Source organism: Garra rufa, chromosome 25 (assembly GCF_049309525.1).
Source record: "Garra rufa chromosome 25, GarRuf1.0, whole genome shotgun sequence".
Classification (NCBI taxonomy): Eukaryota; Metazoa; Chordata; class Actinopteri; order Cypriniformes; family Cyprinidae; genus Garra; species Garra rufa.
In genome coordinates this window covers 26,099,328-26,121,091 of record NC_133385.1, presented here as the reverse complement: position 1 = coordinate 26,121,091, position 21,764 = coordinate 26,099,328, and the positions used below count along the sequence as shown (strand labels likewise).

Here is a 21,764-nt window from a genome sequence, read left to right as displayed (position 1 = left end):
ATTTTAAATAGTAAAAATATTTCGCAATATTACTGCTTTTGCCCTTTTTTGATCAAATAAATGCAGGCTTGGTGAGAAGAAAAACTGGTATACTTCTACTAGTCATTCGTGACTTTTAATTAAGTAACGTTAACCGGTGGACTTTTATTTTGAATAAGATCAACATTGTGACAGGAAGTTGAGTGTATTATCGAGTCAGACTTCACCTCAGTTCACCACCCGACACTTCCAAAAGAAGAATGACGGCCGGTGAAAGCAACAGATGAGATGGGTCTGCGGAGTTTGTCAGCTGTTAAACCTGCCCTCTAGACCGTTATTGACTATTTTAAATGTTGTTTCCACGTATGATCGACACGGATTTCTCACCGTTTTATGTGTTAAACTGACAGCAGTTGTGCTGTAGGAAGGAAGCAGGAGAGGAAAAGGGACTGACTGCGCAGTGCTGGCCTCGCGCTCATCGGGGACTTAAAAGGGCAAGATTGTTTTGCAACATACTTTGTAGCCACATAAATCCTAGTATTTTTTAAACGCGATTTATTGTAAATATTAATATTAATCAGAGATGTCAAATACTATGTGAAGTCGTTATTGTTTGAATATCAAGGTTTGTTTTTCGTGCAAAGGATTGTGTTTGTTTCATTTGTTTGCTGGTCGATTATAATCGATCACACATCAGCCGTCATCGATCATGGCCACAGATGTAATAGCGACTGAAGAAGTCTCAAACCAGAGAGACTCGAGTGATCTGAACGCCAACAAAAGTAATCCCGAATCAGACACACCCAGCCGGACATCTGAGACTCAAGAAAACCGAAATATAAGTAGCCCGTTATCGTTATCTTCATCATCATCGGTTCATTCTGGGGAAGAACTACCTCAGGACTCCATAACAGGGAATTCACTGGCGAATGGAGACAGTCCCACACGAACAGGAGATCCGCCGCAGGAAGCAGAAACTCCAGACAATAGACAAAAACAAGGCGTGAGGACTTCAACTCCTGTGCGAGCAGCGCAAACACTCTCTTCACCGGCTGCTGAACACAATGGAAGGTAATGGTAACACTGTTTGTGTCTCAAAACAAAACTGTCTACACTATGTTTCAAGACTGTCACTGACACATTCTTTGGTTTTCCATGACTAGTTTTGGTGGTAAATTGAGGAAAAAAACAATGGTTTTGTTGGGAGAGGTATAAGTTTGATGAACTATTATTTAATACGAAACTGACAGCAAGACAAATAACTAGCTTTAGATGAATCAGATTTCTTAAATGAATAGTTCAGGCAAAAATGAAAATTTGCTGATGATAAACATCACAGTAATCCAAAAATAATCCACACAACTCCAGTCCATCAATTAACATCTTGTGAAGTGAAAAGCTGCATGTTTGTAAGAAACAAATCCATCATTAAGATGTTTTTAACTTCATACTGTTGATTTTGGCCTATTCTACCTCAGAGGACTTCCTCCTTTAGACTGTATCAACACTTAAAATCCTAAACAATATAGTTATGCTAATCCAATCTGTTGAAATATGACATTGAGTTCATTATATTGTTTTATGATAAAAAAACACAAATAACATGTTGCAATTACATGTTATAAAGTCAGAATTGTGATAAACTTGCAGTTACGTGTTATAAAGTCAGAATTGTGAAATATAAACTAGCAATTGTGAGTTACAGAATCAGATTTGCAAGATAAAAACTCACAATTCTGTCTTTTTTCTTTGCGGTTAAAGAGTTTATATCGCAATTCAGATTTTTTTTCTTGCAGTTGCGGGTTTGTTTCTCACGATTCTCATTTTTTTTACATTGCAATTCTTACTTTTTCTCAGAAATCTTGGAATGACTTTTTTTTTCTCACAATTGCGAGTTTGTATCTCGCAATTCTCTCTTTTTTCCCCTCGCGGTTGGGAGTTTATATCGTAATTCTGACTTTTTTTTCTCTATTGTGAGTTTACATCTCGCAATTCTGACACTTTTTCTCAGAATTGTGATATAAATTCGCAAATGCGAGTTAAAAGTCCGAATTGTGGGACATAAAGTCACAATTCTGACTTTTTTTCTTGCAATTGCAACTTTTTTTCTTGCAATTGCAAGTTGCAATTGCAACATCTCATAGTTCTGCAACTTTTTTCTCAGAATTGCGTGATACAAACTTGCAATTATACATATAATGTCAGAATTGTGAGATATAAACTCGCAATTGATATAAAGTCACAATTCTGACTTTTTCTCAGCGTTGCGTGATGTAAACTCACAAATGAGAGATTAAAACTCGCAGTTGTGACTTTGTTTTCCTCGCGGTTCAGAGTTTTTTTTTTCCTTCAAATTCTGATTTATATTCGCAATTCTGACTTTTTTTCTTGCAGTTGCGAGTTTTTATCTCTAAATAAACTTGCGAGTTATAAAGTCAGAATTGCAAGATATAAACTCGCAATTCTGACTTTTTTCCTCCTAGAGTTGTGTGATATAAACTTACACTGAACTCTCAATTCAGATTTTCGGAATCGGAATTCAGACTTTTTTTTTTTTTTTTTTTTTTTTTTTGGAATTGTGAGATATAAACTCACTAGTTATAAAGTCTAATTTTAAGGAAAAAGACTGATATTCATTAATTGAAATAAAGCTGAAGTAACTTAATATAAATATTAGATAAAACCTGAACTTAAAAACTTAAAATTGGAAATGTTGTCTTTTGCAGTTAATTGAAAATAAGTTTACTTAGTTGCAGTATTAAATTTACTAAAACTAAAGCCTAAAAATAAATGAAAGCTATATAGAAATATTTGAAAGAAACTGAAGACGGCATATAACACACAACAAACTTAAACAAAACTAATAAAAGCTGCTTTGAAATATTGGTACATGTTATAATAGCTTGTAAACGATATGAAAATAACCCATTTTTGGAAATGTATTGTTTAATTTTAATGTTCATTTAATTGTATTGCTAAAGAAATCACTGAACCCCCGCAAATCAAGTGTTTTTAGAGACAAACCAGTGCAAACAGGGTTGAAAACTTAATAGAAAATGAATAGAAAAAAAACAGCTAAAAATTTTCTAAAGATAAGAACATTTTTTTTAAGAACATTTGTTTAAAAGAGACCTATTATGCCTCTTTTTACAAAATACCCACTGATCATTTATTAAATCATTTTTGTCTATTTTGAGTGGAAGCAAAAACACAGTGTCTTCATGCATTTCTCTTTAAATGCAAATGAGCTGCTGCTCCTTGCCTCCTTTTCGAGAATAGGACTACTAAACAACATCTATTTGATTTTGCTTATGTTTATTGCACAAAAATTTTAAGGCCATATCAGTTTAAACTTCGGATATAAGGTTATCTGAAGCACGCGCACAGAAAGCGTCTATCACACAGCATGTGAATACAAAATGTTATCTTTCATGTCTTATTGCGCTTAAACTGTCAAATACACACAAGTTTATGTTAAAAAACACACTTGAGTTAAATAAAACAGTCTGTTATGTCTGTGAAGGTAAACAGCTGGAAAAGAAATTGCATGTTTATATTAGATCTGCGTGGCAGCAACATATTTATAATTAATAATTAATTAATTAATAAATCTACTTTCTAGCTTCCTGGTCTGCTCTGAGGCTGGGACTCTAAAAAGTGTTCTGTGCTCATCTGTGCAGCCAACAAGAGAAGAGTTAACAAGCTTTGCTCGAACTTTTGAACTTTTGTGAAAACCCCTTCCTATGTCACTGGGGGAGTGAAATCTGAGCGGCTCGTTTTTTCACACGTTTGCAGAAAAAGGCTTACCAAGACAAAGTTACTGGGTTGTCCTTTTTACATTTTCTAGGTTGGTAGATGCACTAGAGACCCGATTATAGCACTTAAACATGAACAAAGTTAGATTTTCATGTTGTATAACTTTCTGACTTTATTTGACACCCTATTCGTGAAGCACCTTTTGTTTGTGTGCCGTTATTGTCTCTTACCGTAGGGTGTGGTGGCATGCAAAACATACGCCTGCAGGTGTATAACAGTCCCTAGGCGTGTACAGACTATTCAGTCATCTACTTAGACTAGAGGTGTGTACATAGTTTCTCTAAATAATTATGTATGACACTTTTATTAAGTACTACATTAAGTTTAAGTCTATGATTCTGCTTTATAATGCCATATTTTACCTAAGAATGAAAAACGTAATTTTCTCAATCTCATGTCATGAACGCAAAAGACGATATTTAAAGTTGTTTTTGTACTGTGAAAGTCAGTGGAGTCTGAAGTTGTTTTGGACCCCATTGAGGTTCATTGTATGGACAAAATCTGTTGAAAGGTCTTCTTTTGTGTTTATGTAATACATGCGGTGTTGTGTCCCATGACACGACAGTGTGAACTGTTGCAGATCTCTTGTAGGGAGGGTGGCGTAAAGAGCGACAGACTTTCCCCCTCGAGGAGTATGACTGATACCACATGGATGGCATGGCAATTAGGTTCCATCCACAGTTAACCAGTGTCTCACATCTGAGTGCCAGCCTCTCTTTGAAATGACTAAACAGCTGGTGGATGAATGACTCCTTTGCTGAGCCTCATTCATTAAAATCAGAAGACATAACAGCCTGTACACACACAAAACACACACACAAATAACAGGTTGATGGGAGTAGTCAGTTTTACAGTTTTACTTAGAAATTTATTTTTGGTTGAATACGATGTGGGACAGATGAACTGGAGCTTGATTGGTTAATCTGATTGTTTTTGTTAATATTAAAATTACTGAAAGTAATGACATTTTTATGGTAACACTTTACAGTAAGGTTCTATGAGTTAACATTATTTCATGTTGTGGGATGTAAACTTGCAATTCTCAGAATTTCATGATTAAAATGTGCAATTGCGAGTTATAAAGTTTTTTTTAGAATTGTGTCATATAAACTAAGGCTGTGCAATTAATCGAAAAGTAATCGAAATCGACATTCAGAACCTATAATCGATCAAATTTTTCCAGGTTACTTTCACTACTTTTCACTACACTACCGCGTGTGGAGTCACGTGACCCCGTTACGTTACGTTATTCCGCCGACATGTCGAGCATGGAGAGCTTAAACACTGAGACAACTTAGCAACAAGAGCAGCTTGTACCAAAGAAAAACGCAGTCTCCGTCATTTGGACACATTTTGGCTTCACTTTTTATAAGAAAAATGTAACTTTTCGTTTTAAGCAATGTGTGCTTTAATTTCAGTTGTTCAACCTTGATGTTCAATAATTAATCATAGAAAAGAAATGCACTGTTTAAAATATTATTTACAGGATATACAAGAGTTATTTTATTTAGAAGAGATATTGCTTATTTTCTACTTTTCATAAGAAAAACATTGCAAATAATTTATTTTGTTTGCAAAAGTGCTAGTTATTTATTTTTACTTTTTTTACAAGAACAAAAGTGACTGTTCGTTTTAGGCAATGTGTGCTTTAATTTGAGTTGTTCAACATTGATGTTCAATAAATAATCATAGATAGTAGATAGTGTGTGTTTCCTTCAATTATTTTAAAATCAAGTAATGCACCCTTCATTCAAAAATCTCTCACTTGTAATATGTGAGCATATTTAGTGTACAAAACTTGTCAGTGAACTATGAGGGCAAATAAATAAATAAATAAATAAAATAATCGTTCATTAATCGTAATCGAGTTAAAATGTTCAATTAATCAGGATTTTGATTTTAGGCCAAATCGCCCAGCCCTAATATAAACTCAAAATTGCGAGTTATAAATCAGAATAGCGAGATTTAAACTCATGCTTGCAAAAAAATAAAGTCAGAATTGAGATCAAACCCTGCAATTGTGGTTCTGATTTTTTTCTCGCAATTCTGACTTTTTCTCAGAATTGCATGATATACTTGCAGTTGTGAGTTATAATATGAAGTCAGAATTGAGATGAAACCCTGCGTTTGCGATTCTGACTTTTCTCTTGCAATTCTGACTTTTTCTCAGAATTGCATCATATAAACTCATAATTGGAAGTTATAAAGTCAGAATAACGAGATATAAACTCATGCTTGCGAGAAATTAAGTCAGAGTTGCAATTCTGACTTTTCTCACAATAGAGACTTAAACTTGCATTTCTTTTTTTTACATAAACTTCTAAAGTTCTAAAGTCAGAATTGAGATCAAACCCTGCAATTTCAGGAAATAAAGTCAGAATTATGATTTTTCTCAATTCTAACTTATTTTTCTCAGAAGTGAGAAACTTGCAATTCTGACTTTTTCTCAGAATTGCAAAATATAAACTTGCAGTTGCTAGATATAAAGTCAGAATTGGGAGATGTAAATTTGCAATGGTGATTTTTTTTTTTTTTTTTTGAATTGGCATTATAAAAACTCATAATTGCGAGTCGTAAGTTAGAAAGAATAGCGGGATAAAAACTCGCGTTCGCAAGAAAAATTGAGATCAAACCCAGCAGTTGCGAGAAATTAAGTCAGAATTGCGATTCTGACTTTTTTTTTCTCAGAATTGAGATATAAACTTGCAGTTGTGAGTTATAAAGTCAGAATAGCGGGATATAAACAATTCTTTTTTTCTCAGAATTGCGGTATAAAATTGAGGTATAAACTTGCTATTCTTTTTTACTCAGAATTGCATGATATAAACTTGCAGTTGCGAGTTATAAAGTCAGAATTGCGAGATGTAAACTTGCAATGGTGATTTTTTTTTTTGGAGTTGCATCATATAAACTCATTATTGCGAGTTATAAGTTAGAAAGGATAGCAGGATATAAACTCGTGCTCACAAGAAAAATTGAGATCAAACCAAGCAATTACGAGAAAATCAAGTTAGAATTGCGATTCTGGCTTTTTGTCTTCACAATTCTGACTTTTTTTTTAAACTTGCAAAACTTGCATCATATAAACTTGTAATTGCGAGTTATGAAGTCAGAATAGTGGGAAATAAACTTGTGTTTGCGAGAAATAAAGTCAGAATTGAGATCAAAACCCGTAATTGAGAGAAATAAAGTAAAAAATTGACAAACTGGCAATTCTGATAAAAGTCGGAATTGTCAGTTTTAGATCTCGCAATTCAGACTTTTACTCAGAATAATGACTTTATTCGTCTGAATTGCAAGTTAAAATCTTGCAATTGAGTTTTTTCATTGCATTTCTTAGAAATGTGAGTTTATTTCTATCTCACAACAATTTTTCACAGAAAAAAAATTGTAAAATTGTGTTTGTATTATGCAAATCTGACAAAAAAAGAATTGCGAGATGTACATTTGCAATTGCGAGGAAAAATTCAGAATTGTGAGAAGTCGCAATTACCTTTTTTTATTTTAATTTTTTATTCAGTGATGGAAACAGGCTTGCATACGTTTCAAGTTAAATTTAACATATATTTTTTTTTTATTATAATTAATCGAGGTTAATGAATTCTATTGTTAGTTCCTGATACTTAATACTTGGCACTTTTATGTAATTTTTTTTTTTACATTTTTTAAATAAAAAACTAAAGTATAGATGTTAAAGGAAAAATTTGGAACTATGTGGAATAAAATAGGTTTTAATATGAAAACTACTAAAACTGAAATAAAAATAAAGTATAATAGAAATATTATAAAGCAAACACTAAAATATTTTCATAAAAATTACAATAGTTAATTAAGTTAAAATAAAAACTGAAAATATTACATTAAAAGGTAATTTAGAATATTAATAAATGTTACAATAACATAAATAATACTAAAATGACACTGAGTTTGAGCACAGCTTGTGTGGATGACTTTAGTTTTTTGAGATTTCTGTTCAAGTGTAATTTATCGATGTATTCAAACATTGGATCTAGTGTTTAGTAATAGGTTTTTTACCCATTCTTTGGTCTTGAGGAGTGTCCCGCTCTTCCAATGATCTCGCTGTGAAATGACTTTAGTTCTAGCAAGAGGGCGTCCTAATCTCCTCTGTTTCTAAGAAATTAGAGTGAGTTTGTTCTTTACGGTGAAAATGTTGAACTTTGAACACACTCCAAGAATTTCAGGCCTTTCCAGAGTCACCACCCAAATCTTTCCCCGAAGAAGGTGAAACCCCTTCACCGACTTCCATTTGTAAAAGAGCTTATCTCGTATGTAACAGAACTAAATGTGTATAAAGGAGTTTACATGCCTTTGTTTTGGAGATTAACGTACCAAAGAGGCCCATATAGATTATTTTACATCCTAAAATGTGATAGACTAATGTTCAGTGGTCTTATTAGGCAGTTTCGAAGCTCTTTGTAGCCATTTCTCAATAACGACAAAAGTTTGTAGATCTGTGATGAGTGACTATCCGCCAGTATCGGATTTGGACTCTTTTCACTCGGATGTATTGGTTTTTTTAGTGAGTGAATATCATGTTATGAACTAAGGTTGTTATAAAAAAAAAACCAAAAAAAAAACCCAGTTGTTTAGGGATTTATTCTTTTTTTTTTATCTTTTAGTTTTGAGCACCAGGAGTCGGTTGATACCACAGAGGCACGTCTGAGAATGGAAGGGGTGGAGCTAAAGGAGGAGTGGCAAGATGAGGACTTCCCCAGGTAGGCTGTTACTGTATGTGTGTGTGGTAGCAGATGGGTAATATGATCAAAATGGGTGTTTTTTTGTTTTGTTTTTAAATGTTTCAGAATACACTACACTCAAAGTTTGGAGTCATTAAATTAATTTGTTAAATTATTATAAGAGTAATATTAGAAACATTGTCACAAATTGCTATTTAAAAAAAAAAAAGGTTCTGTTGAACATTTTTTTAAATTATCAAAGAATCTAAATGTTTAAGCAATGTAACGGTTTTCAATGTTGATAATAATAGGAACTGTTTTGAGCATCAAATCAGCAATGATTTCTGATGTATCATGTGACACTGGAGAGTGGATTAATGATGCTGAAAATTCAGCATTTCATCACAAGAATAAATTACATTTTAAAATATATTTGAAAAGAAAACTGATTTTAATATATTTAAAATATGTTAATGTTATTTCAGTTTGAAGTATAATATAAAAAAACGTTTTTTACTGTAATATTTCACAATATTACGGTTGGAAAACGTGGAAAACATTTGTTTTTAAAATTGAAATGATATTTACTATTATGGTTTGAATTATATTAAAATAGAAAAAAAAATTCATTAAAAATGTTTCGCAGTATTAAGGTTTGAAATATTAAAATAGAAAACAGTATTTATTGTAATCATATTTCACAATGTTACGGTGTAAAATATGTTAAAAGAGAATATTTTTTTAAATACATTTTTTATATTTTCTAATTATAATATTTCACAATATTATGGTTTGAAATATATTAAAATAGAAAACTTTTTAACTATAATATAATTTCACAATGTTACGATTTGAAATATTAAAATGAAAAATGGTTTTGTTTATTGTAGTAATTTTTTCGCAATATTGCAGTTTGAAATATATATTTTTTAATTTTTAGTAATATTTCACAAATTACGGTTTAAAATATATTCAAGTAGAAAACCTTTTTTTATTGTAACATTTGGCTGTATCACTGTTTGAAATATATATAAAAAACAGGTTTTTGAAAATTGTAATTTACAGTATTACGGATTGGAATATATAAAAATAGAAAACAGGTTTTTTTTTATGAATTGTAGTATTATTTCACAATATTACAGTTTGAAATGTATAAAAATACAAAGTAGTTTAATAGATGTTCTTACTGTATTTTTTGTTCAAATAAATACAGCCTTGAGTTTAATAAGAGAAATAATTAAAAAAATCATACTTAAAATGTTTTGGGTTAAATTTCCAGTTAAAATGATGTATTGCAGAAACGGATTATTTATAAAATGATATTAACATATTTTAATGTAATATATTCGTTTAATATAAATCAAGTAATTAAAAATAAAAAATACATAATTATTGAAGATCATGAAATTACCAAACAAAAGGTGTGCCATCTCATTTGATTTATTTATATATATATTTTCTCTCTTTTTTTTAATTTAGAAAATAAATATCTGCACTAATAAATATGCTTTTTAATATTTATTTAATTTAGAGCAAGGGAAATATGTTTTTTTTTTGTGTGTAAACCACACATTTTTTTTTAGATTAGATTATTAATTGGATTTTAGATTATTCATAACAAATAAGTAAGTCTGGCATCAGAGCAAAAATAGCTGCTTCATATAAAATATCCAAGTTAATACCAAAAGGCTCAAAACAGTTATACTTTAAAGTAGTTGTAAAGTAGTGAACTTACATTTGTGATGTGACCATATAATAATGCATAAAAAAAAAAAAAAAATCTGTTTTAAATTACTCCAGATTCTAATTTCTATTACGAAAAGATTGAATGTGTTTTATTTGGGTTGCTAGACCACTCCCAGAAGAGGAAGATATGCATCTTGATGATGAGCTTTTCACCGGCTCTTCTAGTGAAGGAGCACCTGGTAAGCCTAGATATAGTAGAAGACAGATATACTCAAACATACAGAATATATAAAGACAGTTATACAGTGCCTTGCAAAATTATTCATACCCCTTCATTTTTTTCACATTTTGTTTTGTTGCTGCCTTATGTTAAACTACTTTAAATTACTTCTTTTCCCACATCAATATACACTCCCTACTCCATAATGGCAAAGCAAAAAATAGGTTTTTAACATTTGTGCAAATTTATTAAAAATAAAAAACTGAAAAGCTCCCGTTGCAAAAGTATTCATACCCTTTTCTGGGACACTCGAAATTTAGCCCAGGAGCATTCATATTGCTTCTAGATGTTGCTACACTTCGAGTGGAGTTAAACTGTGGCAAATTCATTTGAATGAGTATGATTTAGAAAGGCACACACCTCTCAGAAAAGGTCTAACGGCTGAAAATGCATATCAGAGCAAAAACCAAGTCCTGAGGTCAAGATAACTGCCTGTAGAGCTCAGTGACAGACTTGTGTTAAGGCAATGATCTAGGGAAGAGTTCAGAAAAAAATCTGCTGCATTGAAGGTTCACAGAAGCATGTAGCCTCCATTATCCATAATGGAAGACGACTGGAACAACTAGGACTCTAGAAAATGTCTGCCAGTCCCCATCCAAGCTGACAGAGCTTGAGAGGTGAAAAGGTAAGGCAAAGAATGGCAGATAATTGCCAAATGCAGATGTGCAAAGCTTGTCACATCATACCCAAAAAGATTTGAGGCTGTAAAGGTGCTTCAGCTATGTACTGAGTTAAGGGTATGAATACTTATGCAATGTACTTATTTCAGTGGTTTATTTTTAATAAATTTGTAAAATTTGCAAATCTGATTTTTGCTTTGTCATTATTATGGTGTATGGAGTGTAAATTGATGTGGGGAAAAACTCATTTAAAGCAGTTTAAGGTAATGCTGCAACAAAACAAAATGTGAAAAAAAAAAATGAAGGGGTATGAATACTTTTGCAAGGCACTGTATACATTTGCTACATTTATCAATATGCTTAGGAATCATTGTGATCATATATGTTTTAATTGCAGCTTCACAGTCTTACGGACTAAACAGTGCAAAGAAAACCAAAAAGAAGCTTTTGGCTCCAGACATCAGTTTAAACCTAGACCACAGTGAGGGTTCGGTCCTGTCAGATGAGCTGGATGAGAGTACAGAACTGGACCTGGATGATATAGACACCCCTTCAGACAACAGCAACGAGTTCGAATGGGAAGGTATGACTGTGGTTTAAGCTTTAAATGTTAATGGTTTAACATTGCGTAATCCCTAACGGCAACTAATCTGATTAATTAGTCATTTTGCAGCCATTCAAGCCATCCTTGCTCACTAACATTACAGAGATCTTTTCATGGACCGGCTTTGTGTAATAACTCTTAGTTAAACGTATTATGTGTTCTTGTTTTGTTTTTTCTGTCCCGCTGCTCTCTTCTCTCTGTCCTGGAAGGATTGTTTCTTCTCATTGGTTTGCGACAGGCCACTGGCCTGCGGTTTGTGGTAAGGTTACCTGACTGGATGTTTTACTCCCTGATCAAGTCCTACAGCATTGATTTCATTTACTTTTTTGCGATATCACCCTGTGGTGTGGTATGATATGAGATGATATGGCACTACAAATCAGACGTTGTCCATTGTTTTTGTGTTTGGAGAATGTTGATGGTTGGATTTTGATTTGTGCATGGTTTTCCCTCCAATCTCATCAGATTTGATTCTGTTAATCAGCCTCATTTTGGTGTCCTGATTATATTTTGTGAATCTAAAGGTCAAAACAGCCTTTCATTGTGAAATAGAATTGCATTTTAAGATGTTTAAGCACACTTTTTTAGGGAAATGATACTTAAGAGGGTAAGTTTAGTACAAATTTATATGTAATGTCATTATACTCGTTCTGCTAAAAGTGCTGACAAATATCTAAAATATACGGATATAAGGATTAGTTCACTTCCTGAATAAAACCTTCCTGATAATTTACTCACCCCCATGTCATCTAAGATGTTCATGTTGTTCTTTCTTTAGAAAAAATTAATTAAGGTTTTTGAGGAAAACGTTCCAGGATTTTTCTCCATATAGTGGACTTCAATGGTGGCCAACGGGTTGAGCATTTGTGGATCAAAAGTATATATTTTTGAAAATGACTGATTGTTTTGCTAGATAAGACCCTTGTTCATTGGCTGGGATTGTGTAGTTCCCTTTAAAGCTGCATTGAAACTGCAGTTTGAACCTTCAACCCGTTGATCCCCATTGAGGTCCACTTTATGGAGAAAAATCCTGCAGTGTTTGCCTCAGAAACCTTAATTTCTTTTTGACTAAAGAAAAAACAACATGAACATCTTGGGTGACATGGGGGTGAGTAAATTGTCAAATTTTTATTCTGGAAGTGAACTAATCCTTTAATTACATTTCTCTTCAAATGTACATGTTGTGTATTTAAATACATTTATAAAACTGCAATTTAGTGCATTTCAAATGTTTTACATTTGAATTAAATTATAAATTATTATGTATTATATAAATTGTATTTAAATTATAATATTGAATACCCACACTACAGTTAAAGGGATAGTTCACCCAAAAATGAAAATGTAATGTTTATCTGCTTACCCCCAGGGTATCCAAGATGAAGGTGACTTTGTTTCTTCAGTAGAACACAAACAAGGATTTTTAACTCAAACCGTTGCAGTCTGTGGGTCATATAATGGCAGTCAATGGGATCCATGGCTTTGAGAGTCAAAAAAACATACACAGACAAAACCGAATTAAACCCTGCAGCTCGTGACGATACATTGAGGTCTTAAGACACGAAACAACTGTCCAACTGTCCTGAGCCTGATTGACGTTGTATGGTTGCTTGCCCTTGTGAACACGCTCAAGACAGTTGGACATTGCGATGGATCAGAGGTAAAAATGATATAAATACAGTTCAGTTTCTAGCACAGACCAATTGTTTCATCTGTTAAGACCTCAATACATCGTCACAAGCCACAGGGTTTGATTTAGTTTTGTCTGTGTGTGTTTTTTTTTTTACTCTTAAAGCCGTGGGTCCCATTGACTGACATTGTATGACTGACAGACTGCAACGGTTTGAGTTAAAAATCTTTGTGTTCTACGGAAGAAACAAAGTCACCTACATCTTGGATGCCCTGGGGGTAAGCAGATAAAAATTTGTTGAAAACAAAATATTTAAAATGATACTCAAGTACTGCTTTAGTATGTTAGCCAATACAAGAAGTGTACTTTACGACAAAACATTATTAAAACACAATTTAAAATGTACTTTAAAGTAAAGCATTTAATACGACATTAAGTGCACATTTAAAAGTTTACTTAATTGTGTCATCAAATTTTACTCTATTCTAAGCACACTCAAGTACATAAATGTACTTTTAAGATTTAAAGTACACTACAAGTGCACATTTAATACAATTAAGTGCACTTTTTCACAAGGGTTCTTACGTCTTATAACTTATTCATAATGAACTGTTAGAAACTTACCAAGTATACTTTGAAAACTAGCACTGGCATGTATGTAGTGTTGTATTAGCATTAGCTGTGTTCCGAAACCTAGATAGCTGCCTCACTGTCTACTGTGTTAAGAACTTAAGAAAAAACAACAACAACAACAACACACATACAAAAAAACACATTGCATACTAGTGCTGTCACGTTTTCTCAATTCAATTTGAGTACTCGATTTTCCTTAAGTACTCGAAGTTCCTCGACTGTCGAGTATCCGGCAAAATAACAGAAGTGGCGTATTCCACAGATGAGCCTTCATAAACGCATTATTAGACCGCTTTCCATGGCTGCTGGATATATTAAAACCCATTTATGATATATTAAACCCTGCATGATATATTAAACGTCTTTCTATAATTATCCGATTACTCGATTAATCGATTACCAAAAAAAAAAAAAATCGATAGTGACAGCCCCATTGCATACACAAAAAGAAGATTCAATATTGGTCCTCTAATGAATTCTGCGATTGTCCCATTGAAAAAAAAAGTTGTGATCAGCGTGGAATTTTTGGCCAAAAATCAGCACTTTTTGTGCTAAACGCTTGCTTCGATATAGGACTATCATAGAGATGTACACATTATAATAATTAATTACACATAATATAATATTTTTTTTGTTTACTCGTTCGTTTGGCTGCTTGTTTTAACACAAAAGCCAGTACACAGAGTTTTCATTCGTACCTTGTTTTGCGCTCCTAGGAGGTTTATAAATGCACATACAGTCACTGAACTGAACCCTAAAAGAAACCGGCGTACATGCACTCAAAAATAACAAATATTAAGTAAAATAAACGTTTTTTCCCTTGTCAGATGACCTCCCGAAACCCAAAAACGCAGACCTGCTGCGTAAAGGAGTGGAGTCGGTGCAGGAGTTCACCAGCACCGAGGAACGGGAGGAAGGCCGTCGCTGGAGAGTCTTTCGCATCGGAGAACAGGAGCACCGGGTGGACATGAAAGCCATTGAGCCCTACAAAAGGGTTATCAGCCATGGAGGTCAGTGACCGCACTTTGTCATGCCAATGTGTCCTGTGCGTTAACTACACAAGGACATTTTCTGTTTGCACCATTCAGGAAGTGAATTTATCCATGGTCGAAATTGTCAGTGCGTGAAACTGAAAACATTCAGAGCATTTTTTGGCATTTAGCTACTTTCTCACGACATAACAGCACCCTACTTTCATTTAGAATGTCACAGACTCAGGAGCCTGTTACCATCTGTCTTTCCTCCTTTTCCACTTCCTCCCCCTCCCTTTTGCCATCCAACAGCTGTCGCTTTCATTCGAAATGCCTCTTTTGCATGCTGTTGTATAATGAACAATTACGCAGACTGAGCTGTTGATTCAGATGGATTGGATCAGTCAACTTGCGTAATTGCTGTAAAAACGCAAACTAATGTTCAAATGTTTGCCAGTAGCCACTTTCAAACATGGTTCCCCTTTTCACAGGTTACTATGGAGATGGACTGAATGCCATCATCGTCTTTGCTGTTTGCTTTATGCCTGAGAGCAATCAACCAAATTACAGATACATCATGGACAATCTTTTCAAGTAAGTTCTACGTGGCTGCTTTCATCCGTTTTGTTTCTGGTGATGTTCCATGTGGAACGTCTGGTCAAGATCCTTTTAAAACAGTAAGAGACATCTAAAACATCTGGGAAAGAAATGGTGTATAAACAGTTTTCTCTCAGAAATCGCTAGTAGCAGGGTTCGTACAAGGTGCTTGAAGTACTTGAACTTTTTGAAATTCAAGGCCTGGAAAACTCTTGAAAATAGCAATGTTACTGAAGAGGTACTTGAAAAGTGCTTGAATCATTGAAAGACAATGGATGTTTAATTTTGTCAATAAGTGCATCTTTTCACTAGCCTAGAAATCTAGACGCACCCTAGCGGCAGCAAAAATTATTTTGCAGCCAGGTGGGTCTAGACACTCTCAATAGACCTTCTAGCTGCAAAAACCCAAATTGGGTCAGGCCAATCACAACGCGTATAGAGTAGGCGGGGCGGGCTTAACATATGACGACAGAGTTGCGACGGCTGCCACTTGAAAAACAAAGAATGGCGGCTGCAGCTGTCGAACAGCGGTCTTTCGAATCGGCTTTGGCCGCGACTCTGGAGGACTTGGAGTTAAGTTTTTCTTTAAGAAACGAGCAAAGAACGGCACTTAAGTCATTTTTAAAAAAGGAAGATGTGTTTGGAGTTTTGCCGACTGGATACGGAAAAAGCTTAGACTACGTCACCTTCTTCGTTGCTCTGATTGGTTGAAGCGCTATCCTATTGCGTGCATAGGGATTTTGAGAGACAACCGTTTATCCCGCCCCTCGGAGTAAGCCGCGTCTATGGAGAGTTTCCAGACTAAACATCTTGATGTAAGTCTGGCTCGCCAGGCTATCTTTTCACACAAAATAAGCGCAATTCAAAAAACATACCTTTTTTCGCTTATGTCAGTTAATTTCAGAAAACAATTGAGCTAAGCAAGTACTGACAGTGTCGTGTAATCATGGCAGAAAAGAGGAACAGATGAATCAAATCAACTGAGTCTCTTGCGCTGGAACTGCTCGGATTTATTTAAATTCCTGACTTCGATCATTAATTTCAAGAGATTCGTTAGCAAAAAACAGATCAAATTAAAAAAGCCATTCATTTTCGAATTTCAACATTTGACATTTCGCTTGTAATGACTTTAAAAAAGCAAGTAGTGATGGGTGAAACTGGGCTTCTGAATCAGTTAAACCATTGTGCTGCAAAATGATTTACAGTTTCAAAGCGTTCCAGTCGTATTGCGAATCATCTGCACTTCAGATCTCATGTGGCGAATCATTAGATTAAGATCGGAAGTCCCAATCTAAATCAAATGATTACATCCAAGTCAAATGATTCGCGATCCGTGCTCCAAGTCCTGATCTGAAATGATGGTTCGCAAGTCATTATTCAGATCGGGACTTCATAGCGTGAATCATGAATCATGAATCGTTTGATTTAGATTGAAACTTGGAGCGGATTTGCGTATCTTTTGCTTTAGATCGGAACCTCAGAGCGTGGATCGCAAATCATTTGATTTAGATCATAACTTTTCGTATTGTGAATCATTTGATTCAGATCAGGACTTCGGAGCATGTATTGTGAACCATTTGATTTAAATCGGAATGGGGTTGTGAAACGTTTGCAAATTGAATGATTCAGATCAAATGATTGACAATGCGCGATTTGAAGTCCCAATCTAAATCAAATGTTTTGCGACACGCAAAGTTCAGATCTAAGTCAAATGAACTGCAATCCGTGCTCCCAAGTCCTGATCTAAAATGATGGTTCGCAAATCATTATTCAGATTTGGACTTCAGAGCGTGGATCGCAAATCATTTAATTTAGATCATAACTTCTCGTATTGTGAATCATTTGATTCAGATCGGGACTTCAGAGTGTGTATTGCATGTAAAATATTCTCAGCCAAAAACTAAAAACTTTTTTACATCATGAACAATCTTTTCAAGCAAGTTCTATGTGGCTGCTTTCATCCGTTTTTTATTTCTGGTGATGTTCCATGTGGAACATCTGGTTAAGATCCCTTTAAAACCGTACGAGACATCTGGGGAAAAATGGTGTAAACAGTTTTCTCTCAGAAATTGAATGATGAAACTGAAATGATGGTTCGCAAATCATTATTCAAATCAGGACTTCATAGCGTAGATCGTGAATCATGAATCATTTGATTTAGATTGGAACTTCAAAGCGGATTTGCGAATCTTTGGCTTTGGATCGGAACCTCAGAGCGTGGATCGAAAATCATTTGATTTGGGTCATAACTTCTCGTATCATGATTTATTTGATTCAGATCGGGACTTCAAAGTGTGTATTGCTAATTATTTGATTTAAATTGGAATGGGTTTGTTAATCATTTGCAAATTGAATGATTCAAATTAAATGATTTGCAATCTAAGTCAAATGACTGGCAATCCGCGCTCCAAGTCCTGATCTGAAATGAAGGTTCGGAAGTCATTATTCAGATCGATTTAGATCGGAACTTCCATTATAAAGCTTGGAAGAGCCAGGGCATTTTTATTATAACTCCAAATGTATTTGTCTGAAAGAAGAAAGTCATATACACCTAGGATGGCTTGAGGGTGAGTAAATCATAGGGTGATTTTCATTTTTGGCTAAACTAATCCTTTTGAGTTTGTTAGAAGCATTGACTCTGATGTAACACCCTACACCCCTGATGCCTCAAACCTTAAATGGTTTTGCAACTAACATTCTGTGTGTCTTATGAACTCTAGGTATGTCATAGGAACTCTAGAACTGCTTGTAGCTGAAAACTATATGATTGTATACCTGAACGGAGCCACTTCACGCCGAAAGATGCCAAGTGTGGGATGGCTCAGAAAATGCTATCAGCAAATAGATCGAAGGTGAGAATCTCATTGATAGTATTTACTAACACAAATACAAAAATATGTGCTTTTGATTTACTTACTTAAATACTGTACTTAAATACAGTGTATTGTATAAACTCTAAACATTAAAAAAGTGTAACTTTATATTCCCACAACATTGTTCCGTTGCAGATTAAGAAAGAATTTAAAATCATTGATAATTGTGCACCCGTCCTGGTTTATTCGCACCCTCCTAGCCCTCACAAAACCTTTTATAAGGTCAGACTTTTTCTAGTTCCCTTCAGATATATTTTAATATGAACTGATTTCCTGCAGCGACCTTATTAATGCATTATTGAACATCTAATTACAGCTCAAAATTTAGCCAGAAAATCAAGTATGTGTACAGTCTGACAGACCTGGCTGAGCTTGTCCCGATGGAGTACGTTTCCATACCAGACTGCATTAAACAGTGAGTATCCCTTTCATAAGCTTCTTCCTTCTGCACTACTGCTTCTTTTTTTAAGGAATTGATCAGTTTACGACAAGCTGTGCTAAATGACTACCTTTCGTACTGAAGTTTTCATACTGCTCTCCTCTCTCAGCAGTATTTTCAGCTTTGTAACTATTTTACTGAAAGCTGCTGTTGGCTGTGGTATCGTCAGAAACTCTCTATGCCCTAACCCCTTCTCCCTGCCTTTCCTCTAAGGTTTGACGAAGAAAAAAATAGGAAAAAACATAAAAGGTATCTGTATTTTCATTCAGGAGATCCCTGCCGTATCTCTGTTGACCTTGCCTGAACTGCACGAAACTAACAATTAATCATTTGGCTTTATTAAGTGTTCACTTGGTCACTGGACCAGAAGTTGCTTTTTGAGCTTGTTTTCTTCTTTGATTGTCATCAAGATGCTACATTCTTTCTGTGTGCCATCTAACTATAATAATTTGTTGTAAATGCAGCTTTGTTGCTCTGCACTTTAACTTTTTAAATTGAGCACAATGTCATATTTCCAAAGCAAAAGTGTTAAACCAATGCGTCGCAAAACGATTTAATGTTTTGAAGCGCTTCAATCAAATTGTGTATCACTTATCATTTGTTTCAGTTCGGGACTTCAAATTGCGTAATGCAAATCATTTGATTTAGATTAGGACTTCAGAGCAGGTTCGCAAATCATTTGACTTAGAACAGGACTTCAAATCACGAATCACAAATAATTAGATTTTGATCAGAACTTTGCGTATTGCAATTTGTTTGTGAATCATGTTGTGTATTGAATGATTGAAATCAAATGATTTGCTATTTGAAGTCCCAATGGAAATCGAATGATTAGTGATATGCAAAGTTCTGATAGAAGTCAAATGATTTGTGATCTGCGCTCCGCGTCCTGATCTGAAATGATGGTTTGCGAATTATTATTATTATTCAGATCTGGACTTTGGATCATGAATCATTTGACTTGGAACTGGACTTTAAATGGTGTATTGCAGATCATTTGATTTAGATCGGAACTTTGTGTTTGGAATCTAAATCAAATGATTCGCATTTCGCAAAATTCTGATCTATGTCAAATAATTAATGATCTGCCCTCCGAGTCTTGATCTGAAATGATGGTTTGCGAATAATTATTCAGAGCGAGATTTTGGATCCCAAATAATTTAATTTAGATTGGGACTTTGGAGCGGATTCACAAATCATTTGACTTAGAACTTCAAATTGCATATCGCAAAACATTTGATTTAGATCGGAACTTTGTGTATCGCAAATCACCTGATTTAGATTGGAGCGGTTTTGTGAATCATTTTGCTAATTGATGATTTAAATCAAATGATTAGCGATGCACAATTTGAAGTTCCGATCTAAGTAAAATTATTAAGTCCTGACCTAAAATGATGGTTCACAAATTATTATTCAGATTGGGACTTTGAAGCATGAATCGTTTGATTTAGTTTGGGACTTCAGAGTGGGTTTGTGAATCATTTGACTTTGTGAGAATTGGACTTAAAATCGTGTATCGCAAGTTATTTGATTTAGATCTTGATTTAGTTTGTGAATCATTTCACGAATTACAAAGGTTTCAAATCAAATGATTTGCGATAAACGATTTGAGGTCCCAATCTAAATCAAATGATTTCTGATAGGCAAAGTTCCAATCTAAGTCAAATTATTCACAATCTGCACTCTGAGTCCTGGTCTGATATGATGGTTTGCAAGATATTATTCAGATCGGGACTTTGGATTGTGAATCATTTGATTTAGATTGGGACTTCGGAGCAGTCCGCGAATCATTTGGCCAATTGAATGATTCGAATCAAATAATTTTTTTAATTTAGATTGGGACTTTGGAGCGGGTTTGCGAATCATTTTTCTTAGAAGGGAACTTCATATCACAAATCATTTGATTTAGAGTGGAACGGGATCATGAATCATTTCGCGAATTGAATGTTTACATACACGATTTGAAGTCTCGATCTAAGTCAAATTATTCGCGATCTGCGCTCCGTGTCTTGAACTGAAATGATGGTTCGCAAATGATTATTCAGATTGTAACTTTGGATCGTGAATCATTTGCTTTAGATCAGAATTTCGGAGCATGGATCACGAATCATTTGATTCAAATTATAATTTTGGAGCTGTTTGGTGAATCTTTTTTCTGATTTTTTTTTTCCTTAAACAGTAGAAAACCTCAGACAATTAAGGCAGTTATTAAAAAAAGAAAAGAAGAAAAATATACACACATACAAATACCTTTAAGAATAACCATGGTTTTAGTATAATAAAAGTGCAGTGTACTTAATAGTGTAATAATTTGCATGTGCTTCACTTTATTTTTGCCATTTTGTTTTGTATTTTTATTTAGCTATGTATCTTTTTTAGAATTTGAAAGAGAAGACATTGTTTGATAAGAAAAATTCAAAAGTAGTGCTTGAAAAGTCCTTGAAAGTTCAGGAATTTCATTTTACAATATCTGTACGAACCCTGTACATAAATACAGAAATTTTTGCTAGAACACTTATTTAGCTCTAATTCAACACATTTTAGAGTCTGCAGTGAGTTTTGGGTCTGTGAGAAGTATGTTGTTTAGAGGCAGCTTTGAATGATGGTCTGAATCATCCAATAACTGTTATTAATTTCATTCATGTTTTCGGCCAAATGCACTAACTTGCTTGTGTTTGAAATGAACAGATTTAGATTCTGACATTCTGTCCTCTCAGTTCTGCCGCTGTTAGCATGGTATGTATGACCAGGCTAGTAAATCAGACTTTATGGTGAAGGATTTGAACAGGAAAGTCACAGGGTGGTTTATATATATATATATATATATATATATATATATATATATATATATATATATATATATATATATATATATATATATATATATTATATATATATATATATATATATATATATATATATAATATATATATATATAT

General features: G+C 33.9%; 1 protein-coding gene across 1 annotated transcript; it reads left to right on the top strand.

The window, feature by feature from the left end:
* The first annotated feature begins 206 nt into the window (after window positions 1–206).
* bnip2 (BCL2 interacting protein 2) lies at window positions 207–21,664 on the top strand. The gene is made up of 10 exons (XM_073831838.1): window positions 207–1,050; window positions 8,436–8,531; window positions 10,344–10,417; window positions 11,476–11,661; window positions 14,773–14,955; window positions 15,408–15,510; window positions 18,234–18,365; window positions 18,522–18,608; window positions 18,703–18,801; window positions 19,039–21,664. Exons 1-10 carry the CDS (start codon window positions 689–691, stop codon window positions 19,127–19,129), a joined length of 1,413 nt encoding a protein of 470 aa, XP_073687939.1. The 5' UTR covers window positions 207–688; the 3' UTR covers window positions 19,130–21,664.
* The last annotated feature ends 100 nt before the right edge of the window (window positions 21,665–21,764 follow it).

What these genes read in the sequence shown, in the direction of transcription:
- bnip2 (XM_073831838.1), top strand. Translation starts at nt 689, where the DNA reads ATGGCCACAGATGTAATAGCGACTGAAGAAGTCTCAAACCAGAGAGAC. An exon ending in AAGGGTTATCAGCCATGGAG is followed by an intron (nt 14,956 to 15,407) that starts GTCAGTGACCGC and finishes CCCTTTTCACAG; the next exon opens with GTTACTATGGAGATGGACTG. An exon ending in ATCATGGACAATCTTTTCAA is followed by an intron (nt 15,511 to 18,233) that starts GTAAGTTCTACG and finishes TATGAACTCTAG; the next exon opens with GTATGTCATAGGAACTCTAG.